The 22,500-nt window shown below is 38.5% G+C and overlaps 1 protein-coding gene across 2 annotated transcripts in view; it reads right to left on the reverse strand.

Annotated features, from left to right (window-relative positions):
* Window positions 1-22,500, reverse strand: part of LOC135217326 (RNA-binding protein fusilli-like) — a 191,092-nt gene that overhangs the window by 47,220 nt on the left and 121,372 nt on the right. For both annotated transcript variants that reach the window (XM_064253123.1, XM_064253121.1), the window contains exon 5: window positions 17,353-17,407. In XM_064253123.1, the coding sequence (XP_064109193.1) occupies window positions 17,353-17,407 (55 nt within the window). The remainder of the gene's footprint in view (window positions 1-17,352; window positions 17,408-22,500) is intronic.

Below are 22,500 nucleotides of genomic sequence, written 5' to 3' on the forward strand. Positions count from 1 at the left end.
CTAAACCACTTGACAAATGAAGGCAATGAAGGCTAGGCAATGTTTACAGGGGCGGCAGAACAGAAGACATCTTCATCATGCAACACTGCTTAGACGAGTTGTAGAAATGGGGAGCCCCTAACACTAACTGCTTAGACTTTGCAGAAGATATAAGGGAGGTATCCGAAGCAGCTGGGAAAGAATACAGAAATCACCCGAAAGTCACAGACGCAACAGCAATATATACAAGGGTGATAAAACAAATACTGACCAGGGGGAGGGTATAGAGAGAAAGGGAGGTTACAAGTTGAATAGGGCAAGCATGCACAAGTCAACATTAAGCAGTTATGAAAATAATAAAGAATAGTAGAAGGGAAATGGCTTAAAAATTAATTCGTCAAAATAAAACCATAAATCTTTCTGATGGTGACAAGAAAGTTTAAAGGATGCAGCTCACAGCACAACAGAAGCAGGGAAGAAGTGTGGATAGGAAATGAACGATGAAAAATAATATCATATACATGAAAAGTAAAACTACGCACATAAGAACAGTAATGGATCATTTCCTGTGCGAATTCAGGTAGACAGCAAGAGGAACATATTAAAAACAAACAGATTGTCACAAAATACGGATTCGCAAAAGGAGCAGTAGTTGCATCGGTCACTTGTTCCAGATTAAAAGGTAATATATTAAAGCTGAATACCATAAACAGATACACGAGGAAGAGTCAACAGCAATTTTTGTGAAAGTGTAGATTGTCTTATTATCTTGCTCTCTTCCTGGAATATATATATAAAAAAAAACCGTAGTCGTCTCGTTGAACGACGACTGGCGTATAAAAGAACAAAACAGGAATAGTTTTGAAAGTTTTTATTCACTAAAAACATTGAATAGACAAAGGTCATTTTGTGCCAGATGTGGAGAAACAAAAGGAAGAAATATTCAGAACTAGAAAACGCCACATGAGCAACTGAGGAGCGTTGCCATGGCAAAGCCCCGACACAGAACTGGAACCTTTAAAATAGTCATTTTATGCCGTAAACTAAAACTAATAATTAATCACTAGAACAAGTTTCTGACCCATCAATCAAATTAACTCTAAAACTGTAAAAAAAAAGATAAAACGAGTAAACAATGCACCGCAGTTTCTTTGGCACAATCGAGTTTTCTGTACAGCGTATAATACTGGAATATTGAATACAGAATTTTGGCCAAAGGCCAATTGCTGAGACCTATGACGTCATTCAGCGCTGACAGGAAAATTGATGGCCCAGTTGCTCACCAGATGCCGTAGAGTGAGGGTGCGTCCCATGGCTCCGGAGAGCGCTGCCACATGCACGACCCACGGCTAAATTTACCCTTAAATAAAATAAAAACTACTAAGGCCATATAGTTGTAATTTGGTATGTTTGATGATTGGAGGGTGGATGATCAAAATACCAATTTGCAGCCCTCTAGCCTCAGAAGTTTTCTTAAGATCTGTGGCCGGACAGAATAAGTGCCGACGGACGGACGAACAGACAAATAGTTTTCTTTTACAGAACACGAACTGATATTCTGCCTCATTCAAAAGAAGAAAAATCCATCATTGAGTCTACTACTGACTGTGCCTCCAATAACCTCCTTGCTCCTCGATGTTGCTGCGGTTCAACATTACTACATCTTTGATATTTGCCCTTGCAGCTGTCTCCGAAATTCTCGATTCCTATCAATAGGCAATACGGTACTTTTACGACTCTCTCTCTCTCTCTCGACTGACCCCATTCATTTACAAGGACGTACATTAGTTTGTTCATCGTCTCCAAAAACTATTAGTAGTCAGAACATTATAATGGAACAAGTATTTGCGTATTCCGGGTGTGCATAAGGCTAAGTGCATTCGTCTTAGTAAGCCGAGTTAAGACAGGTTTCAACCTTGACTCAAACTCTTTTCCAAAAACATTCATCAGAAACCGCACAACTACCGTTCACTCGTCGAGATCCTTGGGAAGGGTCCCTCCGCAAGGAAAAGTCGACTTCTCTCATTCCAAAAATTTCCTTACAGGGGATTCTGAAGCATTCGCCAGTCAACAGATCGATCTGAAACGCAGGGATCGTTGCTCTCATTTCATTTAATGTTCTTCTCTGTGCTTTCTCCAGCAGGTGCCACAACTTTCGAGAAAGCACGTCTACTTGTGCACCAAGCCACGCCCCTCAGGTCTTGGGACCGGGAACGAGGGAGGGTTAAGGGGGTTCCCATGCTCCGCCTATTGCCCCACTTTCGAAAAGGTCGTGCCTGATGCTCTCTTTCTCCCACCCACCACATGACTTAGCCACGCCTATGCTGCGCGAGAAAGTCTTGTGTTAATGTGTTATTTAGAAAGTCCGATCGCAGCTGGAGAGACTTATGCCGAGAATGGATCTCGTTTCAGCGTCGTTATCCCCACACTTATTTCGCTTTGAACTTCATTTTACCTTCTTTCCGGTTTGGATTGGAACATTTAACACCAAGGAAATTGCATTGGGAATCGTGACTTTTCTAGTCATTTTTGGAAAGCCTAAGTTTTTCCTTCGTTCTGTAAATTGCATATAAGTAACTGGGAAGATCTGAACGTCAAAATAAAAGTGTAGTAAAGGTTTATTACCAAATCGTTTGTTACGTATAGAACTATATACACAACGAGTCACCGCTCGAAAGGTTGCTTGGACCTCGACAGATATTGTATTTATTGTCTAATCATTTTCTAAATCAATTACAAACGAAACTCTTTATTACCTTCATTTAACTAGTCGCAAAACTACTCCAAAAAAGTTTGCTTACGGCCCATATTACTGCCATAAAAAAAACAACTGATGAAAAGTTAACATACTGCCAATTCATCACTTTTTACGACAGTAGCGCTCTCTCTCTCTCTCTCTCTCTCTCTCTCTCTCTCTCTCTCTCTCTCTCTCTCTCTCTCTCTCTCTCTCCTAGCCCAACTCCCGAGTGACATATTCAAGCAGAAAGATTCTTGAAAATTTTCAAGGAAACTGTTCTAAGTTAAGGAACAAGAAAGGTAACGAGGAAATAATTGCGAACAGATGTAACTGACTTAAATGTATCAACTACTTTGTTGTTGAATCTTATTACAGGACTATTACCACAATTCGCAAATTTTGAGCACAGAACGAACCAACGGTAAACATCTTGGGTAACAGGTGGCATGAGGAATGGGATCACGCACTACGGGACAGGTTCCTTACTGATCCGGCCACAGTAGAGAGAGAGAGAGAGAGAGAGAGAGAGAGAGAGAGAGAGAGAGAGAGAGAGAGAGAGAGATTTGGAAGAAGAGATAATACGGAATTTACATTCAAAATGAAGCTTTCATTCGCTAGAAACTTTTAAACTTTGTACGGGCAAAGGCACACGTGTACATGCTGAAGATGCTATCGTACTCAAGATCAGATTTCATAAAAAATTGTCAACGCAGCGATTACTAATTATAGTAATATGGCCGAGAGTTATAGCTGTCTTTTGAAAACCAGCACAAAGCTGTCATAAAACTTTTAAACGGATGACAATCGTGACCCTTTCCACGGGGCCAATTAAGTCTTCCTGCTGAAGGACTACAATCAAGAAGGTCAAAACAACACAAGTGAAATGTCTAATGATCCCCGTTGAGCGTTTCATCTCTCGACTCCGATGGGACGCTACCAGACCTGCGGCTCCACCTCATTTACGAGACGACAGGCGACAGACGGCTACGACTCTGGCAGCGACAGGTGGAGAGAGAGAGAGAGAGAGAGAGAGAGAGAGAGAGAGAGAGAGAGAGAGAGAGAGAGAGAGGGTGTGACCAAGGGCGTGAATTGTTAGCCAGAGTTCATTCACCCAACCACGCCCACGCCTGAGGTTTCATGAAGAGGCGGGGTGGGGAGATGGAGATAGTGTAGGGTAAAAAGATAAGAAGGTAAAACGGGCAAGAGGATGGAGGGCAAGCAGTGCAGGGCTGCTAGCAGATGCCGAGAGAGAGAGAGAGAGAGAGAGGAGAGAGAGAGAGAGAGTGAGAGAGAGAGGGAGGGAGAAGAAAGCTGTTATGCAATGGCCAGCCAGACAACGAGAAACGACTTCAACCTCCTCCTCACTCCCCCGCCAATCCCTCTGCTTTCCCACTGGCCGAATAACTAACCAAAGTTACAACTGCTGTTTCGTCATTCTCTCTCTCTCTCTCTCTCTCTCTCTCTCTCTCTCTCTCTCTCTCTCTCTCTCTCTCAACAATTCTTATTCCTTGGATTTTTGTGGTGGCAAGACAACAGGCCTTCACATTCAAAGATTCAGAAGCCTGATGCGTAATGAAGGAAATGTAAGTGGTTCACTTCAAATTTGGTCCATGAGCATAACATTTACACTACTCGGTTAAACCAGAGGTACTCTAGATTTTTAGCTTTCATCTTCATGCACATCAAAGTCAATACATAATGTTTTCATATCTTGTGAATTGCGCATGAGCGTTCTCATGACAAATATCAACTCAGTAAAAGAATAAAATTACTTGCAGGCGCAGAAGGTTATCTGACAACTCAAGAGAGAGGCTGCTCTTTTGCAAATGGCGTCAACAAAGATGGTCTCCAATAATGCAAAAGCTGAACAATGATCATACTTCCCAAATCACTCGACCCAAGCCTTTACGACAAAGAGAGAGAGAGAGAGAGAGAGAGAGTGTTATCCCATTAATACAAATACCAATGATTCCTCGAGGTAGAACCTGACAGCCTCTGGACCATATAAATACATCAGGTAATAAATTACTCACTGTTCCAATGGAGGGTCATGAGGTGGGGGGGGGTTGGGGGGTTGGGGGGAGGGGGGGGGGGGGGGGGGGGGGGCTGGGATGGTGCGAAAGAATCCCTCGCCATTCAAGTATTCAGATTGATCAGGAAGATATTCGTTGCTGTTCCTACTCAATTTACTCTCTGCCTTCGGCTTAAACCACCGCCCAGGGAGATGTACAGTCAGAGAGAGAGAGAGAGAGAGATGAGAGAGAGAGAGAGAGAGTATGTCACGAGACGGTTTCTCTTGTATTTCTTTTTTTTTTTTTTGGGGGGGAAAAGGGCTTTTGGCATCTGGATACATTTTACGAGTTAATAATGCCCTGACCTAAAGAAAAATCTGAAACGTGCAGTGGATACATAATTTGCTATAAAGAATTATCCATACAATATTCTCTCTCTCTCTCTCCTCTCTCTCTCTCTCTCTCTCTCTCTCTCTCTCTATATATATATATATATATATATATATATATATATATATATATATATATATATATATATATATATATATATATATATATATATATATATATATATATATATATATATATATATATATATATATATATATCTATATCTATATCTATAGATATATCTATAGATATAGATATATATAGATATATATATATATATATATATATATATATATATATATATATATATATATATATATATATATATATATATATATATATATATATATATATATATATATGGCATGGCAGCGAGAAAATAAAATCCATTATGCCGGAGAACATAATTTTTACATCTGTATTAATTACAATATGAAATAACGATAATTACAAGTAACAAAATCAGGTTGAACCTACATCTTTGGAGATTGGGCTAGAAATAACATGATTACCGAGCATGATTATTCTTTTGGAATTTTATGGTCACAAATACGTCTCTTACTCTCAAGGGGTGGCTACACAACATCCTGCTCTTTCGATTCTCAGCTTCGATTTCGGAATGTGGAATTGAAGTCCCATGACTTCAATTCCATGACAATAAAGGTCTACGGGTCTTCGGTCTTGAATGCTGACCGTTTCGACGCTGTTAACTTTGGTAATCAGTTTTGCGAACGCGCTACGTCGACATATTAACTTCATTAGGGCAATACTGCACGGGAAACTGAAACGTGTACGTCCGACAAAAGACTGCTGTGTATAGAAAGTTACTCCCTCCTTTCACGCGGACTAGAAACTGCCAGGATAATAATTCTTCACGCCGTTAGACAACCTTACCGAAGCACACTTCGGTAATTCCTTTTTCGCTATTGGAAAACTTCGGATCTCTCTCTCTCTCTCTCTCTCTCGTTTTGTTTTCCCTGACCCTAGTAACCTTGTATTCTTCGTGAGACAGGTATGTTGCTCTCTACTAGGTCAAGTCTCTCTATTCCATATCTTCATTTTGGTAGCTTCAAAGGACAACTGTCAGATAAGGGTTTAAGAATACCTGTCAACTGACCTCTAGAGAAATGAGAAGTAACGCAACTCAAAATATCTAAATAATATGAACAATTTATTTCTTGAATATCGGGGCTACGAAAGGGCAGTGGTCCACCAAGGAGTTCTGTTCAATATTGATGATGATCAACTTTGACGAAGTGTGTGTTTTCTCCACGAGTGGGCGTCTACACATGCAATTAAATCCAGTCAATCTAATTTACAAAATTTCAGTGAACCACTTTCAATTTCGAAATTCTCTCGACCCGATTTGGAGTATGATTTGGGTAGTACCGACTATGTTATTTTTCAGTGACAATACAGATTTCACCTTTAGTTGGGGGCGTTTATATAAGGGCTTTTAAATTAGGTAGTATGAATATTCCTTAGTCAAACTACTCAAACCTACAAATATCTGAGGATGACTTAACCTCGGTATTAACAAGTCTAGACCCTTTCATTTGGCCTTTCTTAGTATAAGAGTCGTAGCTCGAGCTTCAGATTCTGTCATGGAAGAGAGGTCATGATACTTCAAATATGAAACGCATAAAAAGAAAAAGAAGTATACATTTCACTGAAGTATCCCTGCCCAGCGCCTGTCACTCCTTGAAATAGCTGTCATTACGAACTGTCATCGTTATAATTTTGGTGATAACACCACATATATACAAAAGAGAGAGAGAGAGAGAGAGAGAGAGAGAGAGAGAGAGAGAGAGAGAGAGAGAGAGAGAGAGTGTTACTATTCTCTTCTACAAATCAGCTCATATGAAAAGAATATTTCATCTTCACAACGCTGTATTTGGAACTGCAATACCACGCCTTTAAGGATTATGGAGTAAATAAATATGAAACGCCGGCAACGCAGGGTGCATCACAGAGTCATTACATCGCCCAAATGCAAAGGCAAACACAGAAAAACCATAAACACTGTTAGAGTATCCTCATTCTACCTTAAAGCTAACTGCACATTATTTTTTCACTTTGAGCGCCTCAATCACTTGTGCAAGTGTACAATGGCTTCATTCAGGCTACCTGCGGTCTACGCTGTGGTCAGAGAACTTGCACGCACGAGGCAAGCAAACTCACCGTCAAAAACTGGAGCAAGTTCTGATGTGAGACAATACCTTAGTGAAGACCCAGTCAGGTGAATGGAAATCTAGGTGGTTTTCAAGTTTGGTTTTGGTCTTTGTGACAACTTCTATACAACAGGACCTAACTAAACCTATCCGTCTGGTAATAGTTTTAGGCAATCTGCTGGGTCAGAGGGAAATATAAAACAGAATGAGGACTAAGGGGGGAGGAGAGAGATGAGAGAGAAGAGAGAGAGGGGGGGGGGGAGAGAGAGAGAGAGAGAGAGAGAGAGAAAGAAAATTTACTTTCTGCTCGGTTCACTGTGCTGCCTCAAGTAATCAAATTTTACGAGGTAAAATTCCTTAGGCGTGATGCTATACTTAAGGTACATTTCGGGTTACAGTGAAGACAATAATCTAAACTAGTTCTTAAATCATCAAGGCTACATTTCACTCAAGGATTCACTTTTTTTTTTTTTCCTAGCCAGGTACCGTAACTTTTATTGGAATCGGCACAAAGCACAGGTAGCTGAAGGTCAAAAGCCCATTACTATCTCTTGGAAGGCATTAAAAAATTTAATATCTCAATATGAAGACATTCCCTATACTCTGTTTTTTTCCTTCTGTCCATCCGCCTGTGGTGGTCGCGCATGGTAACACTGCGTCCCGGGCTTTAAATTGTTACGCTATGTGTAAGTTTTAGGTAAATAAAAGGATATCTGCGTGTACATTTGAAACTGAAAAGTCTTTTAATAATCAACTGTATGCGAATTACACCGTTAATATTCGAAATAAGATATTATTTAAAGCCCGGGCACAGTGTTACCATGCGCAAACACCACAGGAGGATGGACAGATGGAAAAAAACAGAGTACAGTTTACCCTCATTTCTTTACTTAAAAGATAAGACAAAGAATAAGAAATCGATTGGCTGAAGAAAAAGGTTGAAATTCATCATTATAAAAGCATCTCCGTGTCTAAACAACAATCTTAATCAGTCATTTTCAATATGCACAGAGTATTTACAGACACACCGTTCAAAAATGCAAAGCTAATTGTGAAACGTCAACGCAATGAAAGTTTTCACCAAAGGCGTACATGTCACTATTCCCAAGGGTTGAAATTTCAACAATATAGTAAAAAAAAAAAAAAACCAGGTCTTCGGGAAAAAAGTAAAAATCGCATGTTTCATCGCAAGCACAGCCAGAGGAGGTAAAATCCGTGCATGCCACTCTGCTTTCTCCACCAGGGGACTGGCGAGGCAAGCAATGGCTTTGCGTGCTGCCAACTCGATTAGTTATGCAGAGCAAAAAACCATAATAAACATGAAAACCATTACACCCTCATGTTCCGCATGCAGAAGGATCCAATCCTCTACCTGGAATGGAAACACCCCTCTATCGTTCACGAGCTGATTTTTCGGCATGACTTTTGGGACAAGGCTGCTGGCCCCACATCACTCTCCCAGTTGTTGACCCATCAAAACAGAATAAACACCAGGCACATCGCTCACTCCTAACCGTGGATCACGAGGCGTAATGCCGTTTAACGGGACCTGCATAAAGCGTTTCGGCTCGCTTGCAAATCGAAACCGGAACTTCTTAAAGCTGGGACGTGTGTGCTAACCACTGAACGACAATATATGTATGTATGTATGTAATGCATTTCAGCAACTGAACCCTTCTTGGAGATGAAAACGTACGGGATATGTTATACAATGACGAATTACTACCTAGTAACAAATAACCTATACGTCATTGTGTGTGTGTGTGTGTGTGTGTGTGTGTGTGTGTGCGCGCGCGCGCGTGCCAGCGTTGAGAATATCCTATGCATCATTATAATAATTCAAATCATTAACGAGTTAAAGAGTTTACTTTCTGCGTTCCTCGTATTAAGAAAAAACCCTCCCATGAATATTTGGGGAAGAGGATTGAAACAACCTTTGATATTGTTAAAATATCTAAGCAGTTCATTTCATGAGGAGTAAAATTACTGAGAGAGAGAGAGAGAGAGAGAGAGAGAGAGAGATGAATGGTGCTTAAGAACGAATGAGATCACCTCCACCACCACCAGAGAGAGAGAGAGAGAGAGAGAGAGAGAGAGAGAGAGAGAGTACGGTGCCGGTGGTGAGGCTGAAGTTTCCCGGGGCACAAGAGATGCTGTACACTGACCCCCCAACTGGGCAAGTAATCACCCGACCCCAAAAAAACCAGACTCCAGACGACCCACAGCTCGGCGTTCGCTAACTAGCACTTGCACCAGTGGACTATGCAAAACCAAGAATTCAACCGTCTTTAAAGTAAGTATATCTTAGTTTTACCAGACCACTGAGTTGATTAACAGCTCTCCTAGGGCTGGCCCGAAGGATTATATATTTTTACGTGTCTAGGAACCTATTGATTACCTAGCAACGGGGCCTACAGCTTATTGTGGGATCCGAACCACATTATATCGAGAAATGAATTTCTATCAACAGAAATAAATTCCTCTGGTTCCGCGTTGGCCGAGCCGAGAATCGAACTTCGGACCACCGGATTAGTAGCCGAGCGCGAAATCCACTCGGCCAACGTGGCACTTAAAAAGTCTTTAAATCATATCCGTCACATATGGCGGAATGGTCTTCCATATTATAATAACAGCAGATCATATTTGTAAAATATGACCAGATTGTCGTTCTGAATATTATGGGATTGGAAAAAGTATTCTCTAATGATCGGATATCATGACAATCACCTCAAATACGCTTCCAGAAAAAAAGGGTCACCATATATGATGAGGATCACGACACATCTAAATTGCATAAGACAAGACAGGGCAAACGCGCCCCTAATTACTCCTGCTGTAATGACCAAATTAACTTGGGGCTCTCTGGGTAATTAACGCCATGCCCCTGTCTTTAACGGATGAGGAAAAACTGGGAGCAACCACTTTAAATATCGTCATCAAATAACCAAAGAGAGAAATGATTGCATCTTCATATTAAATCTGAAGAACCGGCTATATTAGGTCTTATGATTAAGTAGCTGACTTATTTTTGTGAATTGCCGTTGCAGCAATTATGGCCTCGTTCCAAAGACGGCAAACGATTACTGAATCGAAAGTGGTAACTTGCTTGTGGAGGTTAAAATCGTCGTCTCGATGGAATTATGACTAATACTAATGTTCACTCGTTCTCCACGGTCAAAGAAAATAATATTCACCTCAGCGCACGACGAACAGCGTATAAAGTGTTACCCAGAATCTAGAGACCTTATAAAAACTGCACTGAGATCGAGAACAGCGACCCCTACCATGCATATACCAAAACCACCTTAACGCTACTGTAAGTGATATAGTGATATTCAGTCAGGGTAATTCTAACAGCACCACCACTCGTGTGAACACACTATATTTTCAAGCACAAAAAACAGAATAAAATCAGAAAACTATCTTAGGTCAAGACTAAGTGACATTTGACTTTTAGAAAACTAAGTTAATATGACCGACACTTTGATAAAGTTCTGTTAATCCTGGTTGTGAAGATTGCATTCCCTAGACATTAAAGTTACGATTTAAACGTAAAAATCAATATTAATTCATCAGTAAAAAAAACCAGCCGTGCAAACAATAAGTTGGTTATTGCCATCCTTAAGATAATAAATCTTGATCCCTTCATTTTGAACAAAACTAAAAAGACTATTTAAGACGAGAGAGAGAGAGAGAGAGAGAGAGAGAGAGAGAGAGAGAGAGAGAGAGAGAGAGAGAGAGAATTCTTTAATCAGCAGGACTTCTTTTAAAAATCCTTATGAGATCGTATCCCAGAGGAAAGTCCCATGGTGAAAAAAAACAACAACAAAACTTGGAGTTTTTAAGGCTCCATTGTCCCCTGCGGGAAGTTCGCACTCCTCTCCTTTCCCCAGACGTCTTTCTTCCCTAAGCAGCCACAGGGACTGTTTTTCAAGTCAGAAATCTTGCCATTCCTTGACCATCTGACGCGAATTCCCGCAACATTACAGTGAAAGCCGGCAGCAGAAGATGCTGAACCACTCTGCTCCCGGGATTGGCCTCAGTGCTGTACCTGTACCTCAGAGCAGGTACAGAGCAGGTACAGGGAGGGGTAAGCGTCCTCCTAAACTTACCCATTTTTCAGACCCCTTCTTCACTACCTTCCGTAACCCTGTCTGACCTTACGCAGCATCAAACTGGCTTTTTTAACATTAACGGTAAACTTAAGTGGTCACTAAACCACACTATACGACTTGGCCAAAGCTGTTTTGCTTCCTTACCAAGATGACTTGATGTAGAATGAACTCTGCTACCTCTTCCTACAACCTCGCGGGAGTATAAATCTATTCAGCTTTGGGAAAGCCCTTTTCAGCCTTTATTAGTGACAAACTTTTAATAGCCGCTAAATAAGCACCTACGATATTGTGTTATATCAGATGCGCCCAAATCCATATGCGACGAAATTCAAAATTCACGGGTTCTGTCGACACAAAAGAATTCATAGCCTGTTATCAAATGTGTTTCGATATTTAATTTGATTCCTACCTCTACTGGTGCAGTAGAGGTAAGAATCAAATCAAATATCGAAACACATTTGATAACAGGCTATGAATTCTTTTGTGACGACAGAAGCCATGAATGTTGAATTTCGTCGCATATGTAAAATATAACACAATATTGTAGGTGTTTATTTACCGGCTATTAAAAGTTTATGTCACTAATAAAGGTTGAAAAGGGCTTTCCCAAAGCTGAATAGATTTAAACTCCCGCGAGGTTGTAGGAAGAGGTAGCAGGTGCTGTCGTCTCAGCTTATTTCTTTTAACGTGCAAAAATGTCATTGCAAACAGCGAGCAGCAGTCGACAGCGCCAGGCATAAATAAGGACATTACAAAAGGAAAGCTTCGTCTTAAAAGCCCCGTGAAGCTGTTCTTTCTCTTCGGTGTGATTGCAATTTCTATCAGTTGTTAGAACTGCGAGAAGGACAATTGATCTTAGTCGTCCACCAAATGAGTTTCTTTGTGGTGTGCACTCTGGCTTTTGAAAAAAAATATTTATTAAACAGGTTATAAGCTCTCTGAAAACACGGCATCATAAATTGGGGATTAAAATGAGACCACCCCTTCTCGTGAAGACTCCAAATTATAACAAGCCACAAAATACATTTTATTAGTTAAACATTACCAGAGTTTACTCTGTCATCAAAGCAAGTCTTCACGAAATATAATCAGACATTCAACTGATAATTCAGTACATTCACAGTCCATTAATACATGGTATATGCTACTCTCTACTTTGACCAACAGCGGTCGACGACCAACAGGGGAACAGACAGTAGTGAACGACACGAATCGTCCATAAACGAAACTTCAGAGAAATGAAAAGTATCTTCTCGTTCTCAAAACAACTATAGTAGATTCACATCAACCGTGCATTTGATGTCTAGGCCACCAGTTCCTTACGACGCTCCTGATTGGCTGTTGTTAAGCCAGTCAGAGGGCTGAAACTCTAAGTCTCTCTCGAGAGTTCACATGGGTAGGATGTTGTTCCACCTTTCCCGAGGGGTACTTTTGAAAGAGAGGTGGAACATAGATCCTACGCATGTGAACTCTCTAGAGAGACTGAGAGTTTCCAGCCCTGTGACTGGCTTATCAACAGCCAACCAGGAGCGTCCTAAGGGACGGGCCTAGACATCAAATGCACGGTTGATGTGAAGCTACTTTAGTTCTGACAAACCAGGAGGTCTGTTAATGTAAATATTTAACCTAAATTAACCTTCTTACGTACGACTGATATTAGCTTGCCTGTCTCTTGTACAATGAAAGTTGTACAATTCAAGAGAGAACATAAGAGGCGCGAAATAATAAGCCAAGCATATGCGACAGTGTGATCTCTCGTGCGGAACAGCCTCCCGTGGCTGAAGGAAGACAGTTAAACGTGACCCCAAGTGTTGGTCTCCAGCCAACCAGCACCAAGCGACCTTTATGAATCAAGCAGGTCATAAGGCACTGAATTTATCGGACTCGGGGGTTGAGAGGGTACCATGTGAACATACTCAATCTAATTTTCTGCTTCATACTTTTAAAACAATAACTGAACTAAATTACGACAACACTGTACGGTTTTCGCCCATTCTTATGCGTAAATCAATGGGACAGTCAACTTAATGGAGAGGAAGAACCCAGAAGCGGTAAGCAGATTCCTAAATGAACGCTCCAAGGGTAAATGATTCCCCTATAATGTATGAAGGTGGTTGTAGCCAAACAGGAGCGTCAAGGTCGCCTAAGCGCAGGGAAAATCATATAAGAGAACCAGCCTGAAGAGGAAAGAAAGACAGAACATGTTCAGGAAAGAAAGAAAGGCTAAGAACAATAAAAATGAGTGCAATTAAAAATCCTCAGAAGAACAAACATAATTGAAAAACTGGCTTGAATAAGAAGATCAGTGGCTACATAGGCAATACTCAGGTTTAGCAATATGAACAATTATCTCTCCCGTGACATTTTGAGAGTTCTTCGACACAGGTAAAGGGAGAGGTTTCATTACTTTTCATCAGCATTTGCGTAGAACTGAACTGAGGAAGCAAATAGAGAAATGGGTAGTAACTGTATCATATTATTAGCAGCCATAGTCCGTAGTAATTGAAAACTTGCTTCGTGTAGTCTTCTACATACCATAAAGATATCCATTTTGAGAACTAAATGAACATTATGGCACATTCCGCATCGAATTAGACAGCTAATTAATAATTCACGCGTCTAAAAAAGCGGTTTCAATAACAATAATGAAAATTACCATAAAATACCTCAAAAGGAACAATCTTACTTTAAGAGGCATGAATGGAAGTGTAATGTTATATGTCGTCGGCGTTGCAAGCTCGTGAAAGGGTATGATAGTGAGGATGAGGATGACTTCGTGAATATTGCACGATCATCTAGAAAGCACTAGCTAGATTGTCACTTATCTGTGAACCACTTTTATTACTAGACGATATTTTCTGAGATACGTAATCTGTTTAAAATCACTACCCTTCAGTTGCATAAAAGTGTTTGCTGTGCACAGAAATTGTACACCACTTGAGTTGGTAATTTGGCTGCGTAAAATAAAATATAGCAACGCGCCTTCGTAACATAACCCGAGTAGCATGCACAAACTTGCATGGCATTCTAATGCTACATATTTCCTTATACGGTTTTAATTTTCATCTATCTAGAATTTGACAAATGTTTTCAAAAGACCTGAACACTCCGTTATTATACAGCAATTGTATTTATATTTTATCATAATCACTCTCGAATGACAAGCGATGAAAACCTTGCTCAGCAAATATAAAAATTACCACAAACTGTATATGATGTAGAACACTCATTCACAAATTACATGTGTATTTGATCATTCAATAGTTCGCCGCCATGAGAGAGAGAGAGAGAGAGAGAGAGAGAGAGAGAGAGAGAGAGAGAGAGAGAGAGAGAGAGATTAATACTTCTCAGAGAAACCTACATCACTAGATCAAATATTAACGAAGTCTACAACGGGAGAAAGAGAGTGAGTAAAAATATTGATAGATATCATTTTGGAGCGATAAGCGCCTTTCGTGAACTGAGAGTATCAGGCCCTTCTTATTTTTTAACGATTAAAGGCATAATAACCCAAACAAAGTTTCTGGGTGTTGCTGAAGCAAAGCGAGTCTCCAAGCGACCACCGACCAACTTCTCTTTAAAGGACATTCTTGATGAAATGTTAAAAACGGCCTTTACGACCCAAGCAAAGGTTGATTACCTTCGGCAATTGTCACCAAACTGGATGGTCAAAAGTCTGCAGACTTTCAAGCCACGATTTCACATTGCCTAAGCGTGACAGATAATTAAACTGAAGGACACTGCACACTAACGGACAGAAGATGGATCAAACGGATAACCTCTGTCCGTGCAAATCTATGCATGACCGACCTCCTTCGCACCCGTTTTAAGTGAAATATCTCTAGCCGTATAGTAATGGTTGGGATGCCAAGGTAAGAGTGATAGGAACATCGATGGACGCTGATGGACAGACGGGAAACGGATGGAAAACCTACAGTCTATCCCGACTTGTCGTTAGGGAACTAATAATAGCAGTGCTTTAAGCAATATTCAAACAGTTCTCAATATTACCAAATTCATCCTAAATTATTCTTAAGGCCAGCAATTCACCTTTATTCTATATGAAATAACCTAAAAACGAAGACGGTATTACGAAAAACAACAAATCAGTCTATCTCATTACTACATTTGACGTAAAATTTCAGTGTACTCTTTGAATACACCTTTCCAGTATTTCAGTCCATCAAACTATGCCCTTTCATTTTACTATATAAGCCAAAATAGAATTCAAGAAATTCGGTCTTTTCCTTCAGAGCAGATGAAATACATAAAAAAGAACATCCTTTTGGATTTCATAATAATAATAATAATAATAATAATAATAATAATAATAATAATAATAATAATAATAATAATAATAATAATAATAATGACAATCAAAAGCCACAGTAGTGTTAAAATATATTATTGTACAATGGTAAAAAATACAAGGAGAGACTTTCGGATACTGCTCCGTATCCCTCTTCAGTCCTACTGACGGTCAAACAATGGAGGGAGCGTTACAACAGTGAAAAAAAAATATATATATATAACAACTGGTTCAAGTTGATGATATTTTTATTCTTTTCAAAGGAGACGACGCAGAGCTACAACAGCTAGTTGACCGTGCCAATAGCATTGTACCCTCAATTAAATTCACTGTTGAACTGGAGGAAGATAATAAGCTTGCATTTTTGGATGTTTTGGTTATTAGAGATAACGTAAGTAACAGGTTTAAATTTTCGGTGTTTCGTAAAAGTACTAATGCTGAGGGGTACATTCATTTCTATTCCTTTCATTCGTTGAGGGTAAAAGCGAATATTATTGTCAACTTTTGTCTTAGAGCCCTTCGTATTTGTGATATCGAACTTTTAGAACTTGAGCTTCAGCATATCTTCAATGTTTTTAAGGGTCTGAAATATCCCACTCACATTATAGAAAGAGCTGTCTCTAAAGCAAAACGAGTATATTACGGTATGAGTGCAGCAGGTAATCCTAATGTGGTCAAAAATAAGAAGTATTTATCCATAGCTTACAATCCGAAACTGGAAAATACCTGCTATCTTGCAAATAGTAAGCAAAAAGAAATTCAAATTGCTTTCAATTTTAAAAATACTATCAGAAATCGGTTAGTGTGCAATAATAACAACACTGACATTAGGAAAACACCGGGTGTTTATCAAATTCCCTGTGCCAATTGCCCTCAGAAATACTTTGGAGAAAGTGGGCGGGGTTTGGATGTAAGACTTTCTGAACATCGTAGGGCCTATGAACTCCATGCAATGAATAATGCCCTTGTTTCACATTCATTCGTTCCAGGACACAACATCAATTGGAATGGTGCCTCTGTCATTTTTAAGAGTGGGGATGTTGGTGTTCGTCGCCTAGTGGAAGGAGCTGCTATTAGAAAGGGGTGTGCTTTTGAAGGGAACAAAACCTTCACATGAAGATAGTTTTACCAATTCTTTAATAATTGACCACTTTGTCAACGATTTTAGGACTCATATGTCCGGTGATTGTGAGACCCCTGATGTTGCTCCCACCTCTCTTTTATCCCAGATGACTGAGGTTACTACAGCTTCAAGTCATGGCACCGATGGAGTGTCTGCTCAGCTGGAATCGCCTGAACGACCACTTCGCCGTTCCAGCCGTCTCGCCAACAGAAACAACCGAACGGGGATTACCTGACCAACACTTAGATCCATCCGCCTTGAACCAGTTGTTATATATATATTTTTTTTTTTTCACTGTTGTAACGCTCCCTCCATTGTTTGACCGTCAGTAGGACTGAAGAGGGATACGGAGCAGTATCCGAAAGTCTCTCCTTGTATTTTTTACCATTGTACAATAATATATTTTAACACTACTGTGGCTTTTGATTGTCAATATTATAGCACGTTACGGAGGTTCCTTAGTTCAATAATAATAATAATAATAATAATAATAATAATAATAAGGAAAGTACTTACCAAATACCCGGTTCTAAACGTATTAATATAGTTTCGGGCAAGACGAATCTGTGACCTGTAAAGAAAAACAGAAAAGAACTTTGAAAATAACTTTCTTGTGAAACACTGAAATTTATTATAGAGTACCCCAAAAAAACATCAACAAATACTAACCATCTGGATGTCAGTGCCGGAATGAACTATGGAATTAAATGTCGAATAAATCAACAAACATTCACTTTAAAACTGGCCATAGAATTCTGCTCTTTTTGTGCACAAGTGAAAAATCGCAGAGTATAACAACAGGATGTAAAAGTACTGTTTGGAGATCCCTTAGAATCTGCAATAATACAGTTAAGAATGAAAAGAATACTGATTTAAAAACAGGTTTACGTATAGACAGACTTCTGACCCCGCTCCTTGGTTTAAACAGAACCTGAATTAGTCTTGACATTTGCCATAACCTGAAGAACAACCTCAAATGCAGTAACCTTTGTATGCATTTAAGGAGTTAGATATATCTTTGATGCTACTTGCTTGGAATACAGGGGGGAAAACCTTCCACTCCGTTGTAGTATACCCTGTTTATACTTTATATCACGTTTTTAATCCTGTGATTACACACACACACACACACACACACACACATATATATATATATATATATATAAATATATATATATATATAATCATACACATATATGATTATATGCGATTCGTTCATCACACACTATCACAGGTGATCATATATACACACACCACACAAATTATATATATATATATATATATATATATATATATATATATATATATATATACGTATATATATATAACTGAATCACGAAAATACTGGACGTGAATATGTAATTAAAGACAAAATCAACTAAGGAAAGAAGAACGATGAAGTTGTAAGAGGCCTTTTGACTTCTTGTCCTTTAATTAAGAGACTGAAGAAATATAAACAGAAGTTCACAAAAAGTTCGTATCAAAGACAGATAGGGATTGAAAAAAAAAGTAATATGCACCCGGAATCCAACACAACTGAAGAATTTTTTTTATAAAAATCTTTTATAAAAGATTAGGCACAACAGTTCAGGAGGAGGGACATGACAATTAAAAGATTTTACAAAGAAGGTGACTGATTACCCAAAAATTTTATGAAAGTAAAACTCGATCATTCTCCATTTGGTAAACAATAAAATGTTTTGCAAGGTGAACATCTTACAAAAGAATATTAAACAAACAGACGAATATTACATAGAAAATATTTATAATACAGTGGTCCAAATAGTACATCCCAGAGCTATGATCAAAATTTCAAATGGAAGTAAGATGTATAATAGCGGATTAGAAAAGATTTCGCGAGGAGAAATCTTTCGATATGGCGACCACTGAACTTTCAGTCCAATTTATCTTGAGTGTGTTTTCATTTAAATGAATGAATATAGCATTGGATGTCTGCCTAGTTTTGACATAATGCTTAGTCTGTTTAATCCGTAGGTACCTCTAAATCCTTGTTAGGTTAACCAATATAAAAAGAATGGAAATCCAAACATGAAATTTTATATATTATGTAGTTTGTTTTCCTTAGTTGAAAGTCCTTGCGGAACTCTATCGTTTCTCTTTCCTTAATGGATTTTCTTACATTATATATATATATATATATATATATATATATATATTATATATATATATATATATATATATATATATATATATATAATTATATATATATACATACATACATACATATATATATATATATATAATGAGATATATATATTATATATATTAGTTAATATAAATATATATAGATATATATATATTAATATATATAATATATATATACATATATATATATATATATATAATAATTTACTATATATACATAATACATACATCTATTATATATTATATATATTATCTATATAATGAGCTAGTATAATTATTACTATATATATATAATTATATATATATATATATATATATCATAGATATATATAATGAGAGAGGAGAAGGGTAGAGAGAGAGAGAGAGACGAGGAGGAGAGGAGAATGAGAGAGAAGAGACCCCCCCGGAGAGAGAGAGAGAGAGATAACCGTTTAAGTACTTGTGTATTAGGTTTACAGACTGACAAAAGTCAACCAAATTTTAAAAGTCCAGTTTCCATAAATGAGTATGTTAAATTTCAGAACCTAATCACAGCACGTCACAAGAAGTTCCTGAACGAACATTTCATTTCCTTAGATCATTTGGTAGCATGTTACTTCCCTCCCCTCCGTCGTAAGGAAGATCGTAGAGGTTCTTCTTCGTCTTTTATTTATTTTTTACTACAGCTCTATATTCCATAATTTCATATAGACCGGGCTTCTCTCCACTGAAAGACACAGTTTCACTTGCAACTGTTTATATATTTTTTCCTATAACGGAAAAATACTTTCATTTTTAACATTTCCCCTAAATAGAAACAGAGCTTTTGGCAACACTGACCGCACCTGTTGGAGTGAGTCACGTATTTCGTCCAGCGCTAAATAGCAATGTTTATCCGGTAACTGTGTACACGTCGCCAACAACTGTTACATGACAGTCAACGTATGTTGTCAAAGGCGATTTAGTGAATAACTGGCATGAGGATATAAAACAAGCACACACACATTTATACAGCATACCTTAAGGCCATATATACTTAGATACAAGCATTACACTTAACACAAATATATACATGTCAAGTGAATCTATTATTAATAGTTTGGATATATAATATATATATATCATATATATAATATACAACATATATATATATATATATATATATATATATATATATATATATATATATATATATATATATATATATCCCTCAAGGTGAACGTTATCCACAAGGTACTGTGAATTCGATGTAAGTGGTCTTGTGTAGGAAACTACGTATTTTGCATTTTGTGTGCGTATGTGTACGTATGTATGTATGTAAATATAAACATAATCACATCATAAAAATTGTGTTTAGCTCATTTAACATTTCAAGATTTAGCAGTAGAAACGGCCGCAACACCGTCACCACCAAGATCATTATCACCGTCAGACTTCACCACCAGAACTATTGCCATATCGTCTCCAACATTCCCCACATCCAGCGTCATGTAAGTCCACTTTAGTCAGTGGGCGACATACACGTGGGAATTACCGAGGCCTCAACCCACCACAGGTAACCACTGCAACACCTGACACCCCTTATCTACCTTCCACTGAACACACCGCTATGACTACTGCTACAGAATCGCTGCTACCACCTCATTTCTACTACTGCAACTACGAAACCTCTTGTGCTAAATCACCTATTGCTAAAATTGGCGCCTCATCAAACATACAACCAACCATCTGTTATTGCGGTGTAAATGGCAGGTATAAAAAGTAATCTTATAACAGCAACTTCCTTTACAACAGAAACTTTCACTACGATGTTCATACTGAGAGCTATACTTATGTACTACCTTGAGATTGAAACACTTACTAAGACTATCGTCTTTCGCATCTTGAAAGAAAAGTTCTCAATTACAAAAGCACGATGGAAAAAGGTACATGAAAATGTAAACCTATTCATCAAATGCTTCGGAGATATGAGAGCCATCAGTATCCAAACTAGAACATCCCGGTCTGTATCGCAGCACAAGTGTGCTGCTACAATGTCAATACACTCGGTGGCTCGAGCCTTTTCAGGACACTACCTGTCGCAGCACCCAATTATCATCCACGACAGCTCCTCCTGGTAATCATTCTCGGCATAAAATTACAAAATGCCATAATATCAAAATAAGAAAATGGAAGTCCATATGCTGTTGGTAGGGATTAAATCATGAAAAACTTAATATCCAAAATGGGCAAAAACCCGAGAATCTGGAATCATGATACAGTAAAATCAACGTGAGGTATGAACAAAACCCTTAAAGAACAACCAACGAAAATAATGGCTTTAAATTGGGTATTCCCGTTGCATTCGTCAGCTCTCTCCAACAGACCTCGTATTGCATTGGTTGCTCGTCTTGGGAGGAAAGAAAAAAAAAAAAAGAAGTCTCCATCATATTTATATCACAACGTTAATTTTCTGCCAAGCTTTCTGCTTTTTATGAGAAGATAAAAAAATCTTTGCAATTAATAAGTCATTTTCAAAGTTTTCCTTAACAACTTGATATAACGGCTAACGGCACCACATGGTATTAGGCGCCATTGCCAGTCGTCTGGCCATCTACTCCAAAAGGAGAGTGATAACCCAATCTTATAAACCACATTTCATCTTCCCACGCTGGCGATACAAAGCAACCCAATACTGTTATGCTGTTAATTGAACAATGTATTCAACATCAGCTCATCACCCAGGAGGCCCGGATTTAATTATACTGTAACACATTACAGTGCCTACCTTTTATACCCCTTTTGTTTCCCTCTCGATTATCCGCTGTTTTAGTTCCACGTTGGCCGAGTGCATTTCGCGCTCGGCTACCATTCCGGTGGTCCGAAGTTCGACTCTCGGCTCGGCCAACGCGGAACCAGAGGAATTAATTTCTCGATACAATGTGGTTCGGATCCCACAGTAAGCTGTAGGTCCCATTGCTAGGTAACCAATTGATTCCAAGTGACGTAAAAATATATCTAATCCTTCGGACCAGCCCTAGGAGAGCTGTTAATCAGCTCAGTGGTCTGGTAAAACTAAGATATACTTAACTTAATACGTCATTTCAACTTCATATGCAATTTATAGAAAAGAAAATGATTTTTCCTCAAATAGTCACATGTTATGATGACCATTATTTTGACATGAGGAATACCTTTCAATACATGCACTGACCCTACCCAAGTATTCTTGTTGCGTCGTTTGGTGCATTTTTTTTTTTTATAATGTTTCAACAATAAACGGAGAGAGAGAGAGAGAGAGAGAGAGAGAGAGAGAGAGAGAGAGAGAGAGAGAATCGATGGTCTAGAAATGTCATGGAAACCAAATGACACACTAGGATATCATAGAGCAGTCAAATTGATTTCAAGAAAAAATAATCAGCTGTTAATATATCTTAGAAATATTTCTAAAAGGGGAGTGAAATAATAAAAACTTTACAAGCTCAATGACGAACAATATCTACTCATAAGCAACAGAAAATGTGAATATAACCGTTAACC

The sequence above is a fragment of the Macrobrachium nipponense genome, chromosome 7 (genome assembly GCF_015104395.2).
Source record: "Macrobrachium nipponense isolate FS-2020 chromosome 7, ASM1510439v2, whole genome shotgun sequence".
NCBI lineage: Eukaryota > Metazoa > Arthropoda > Malacostraca > Decapoda > Palaemonidae > Macrobrachium > Macrobrachium nipponense.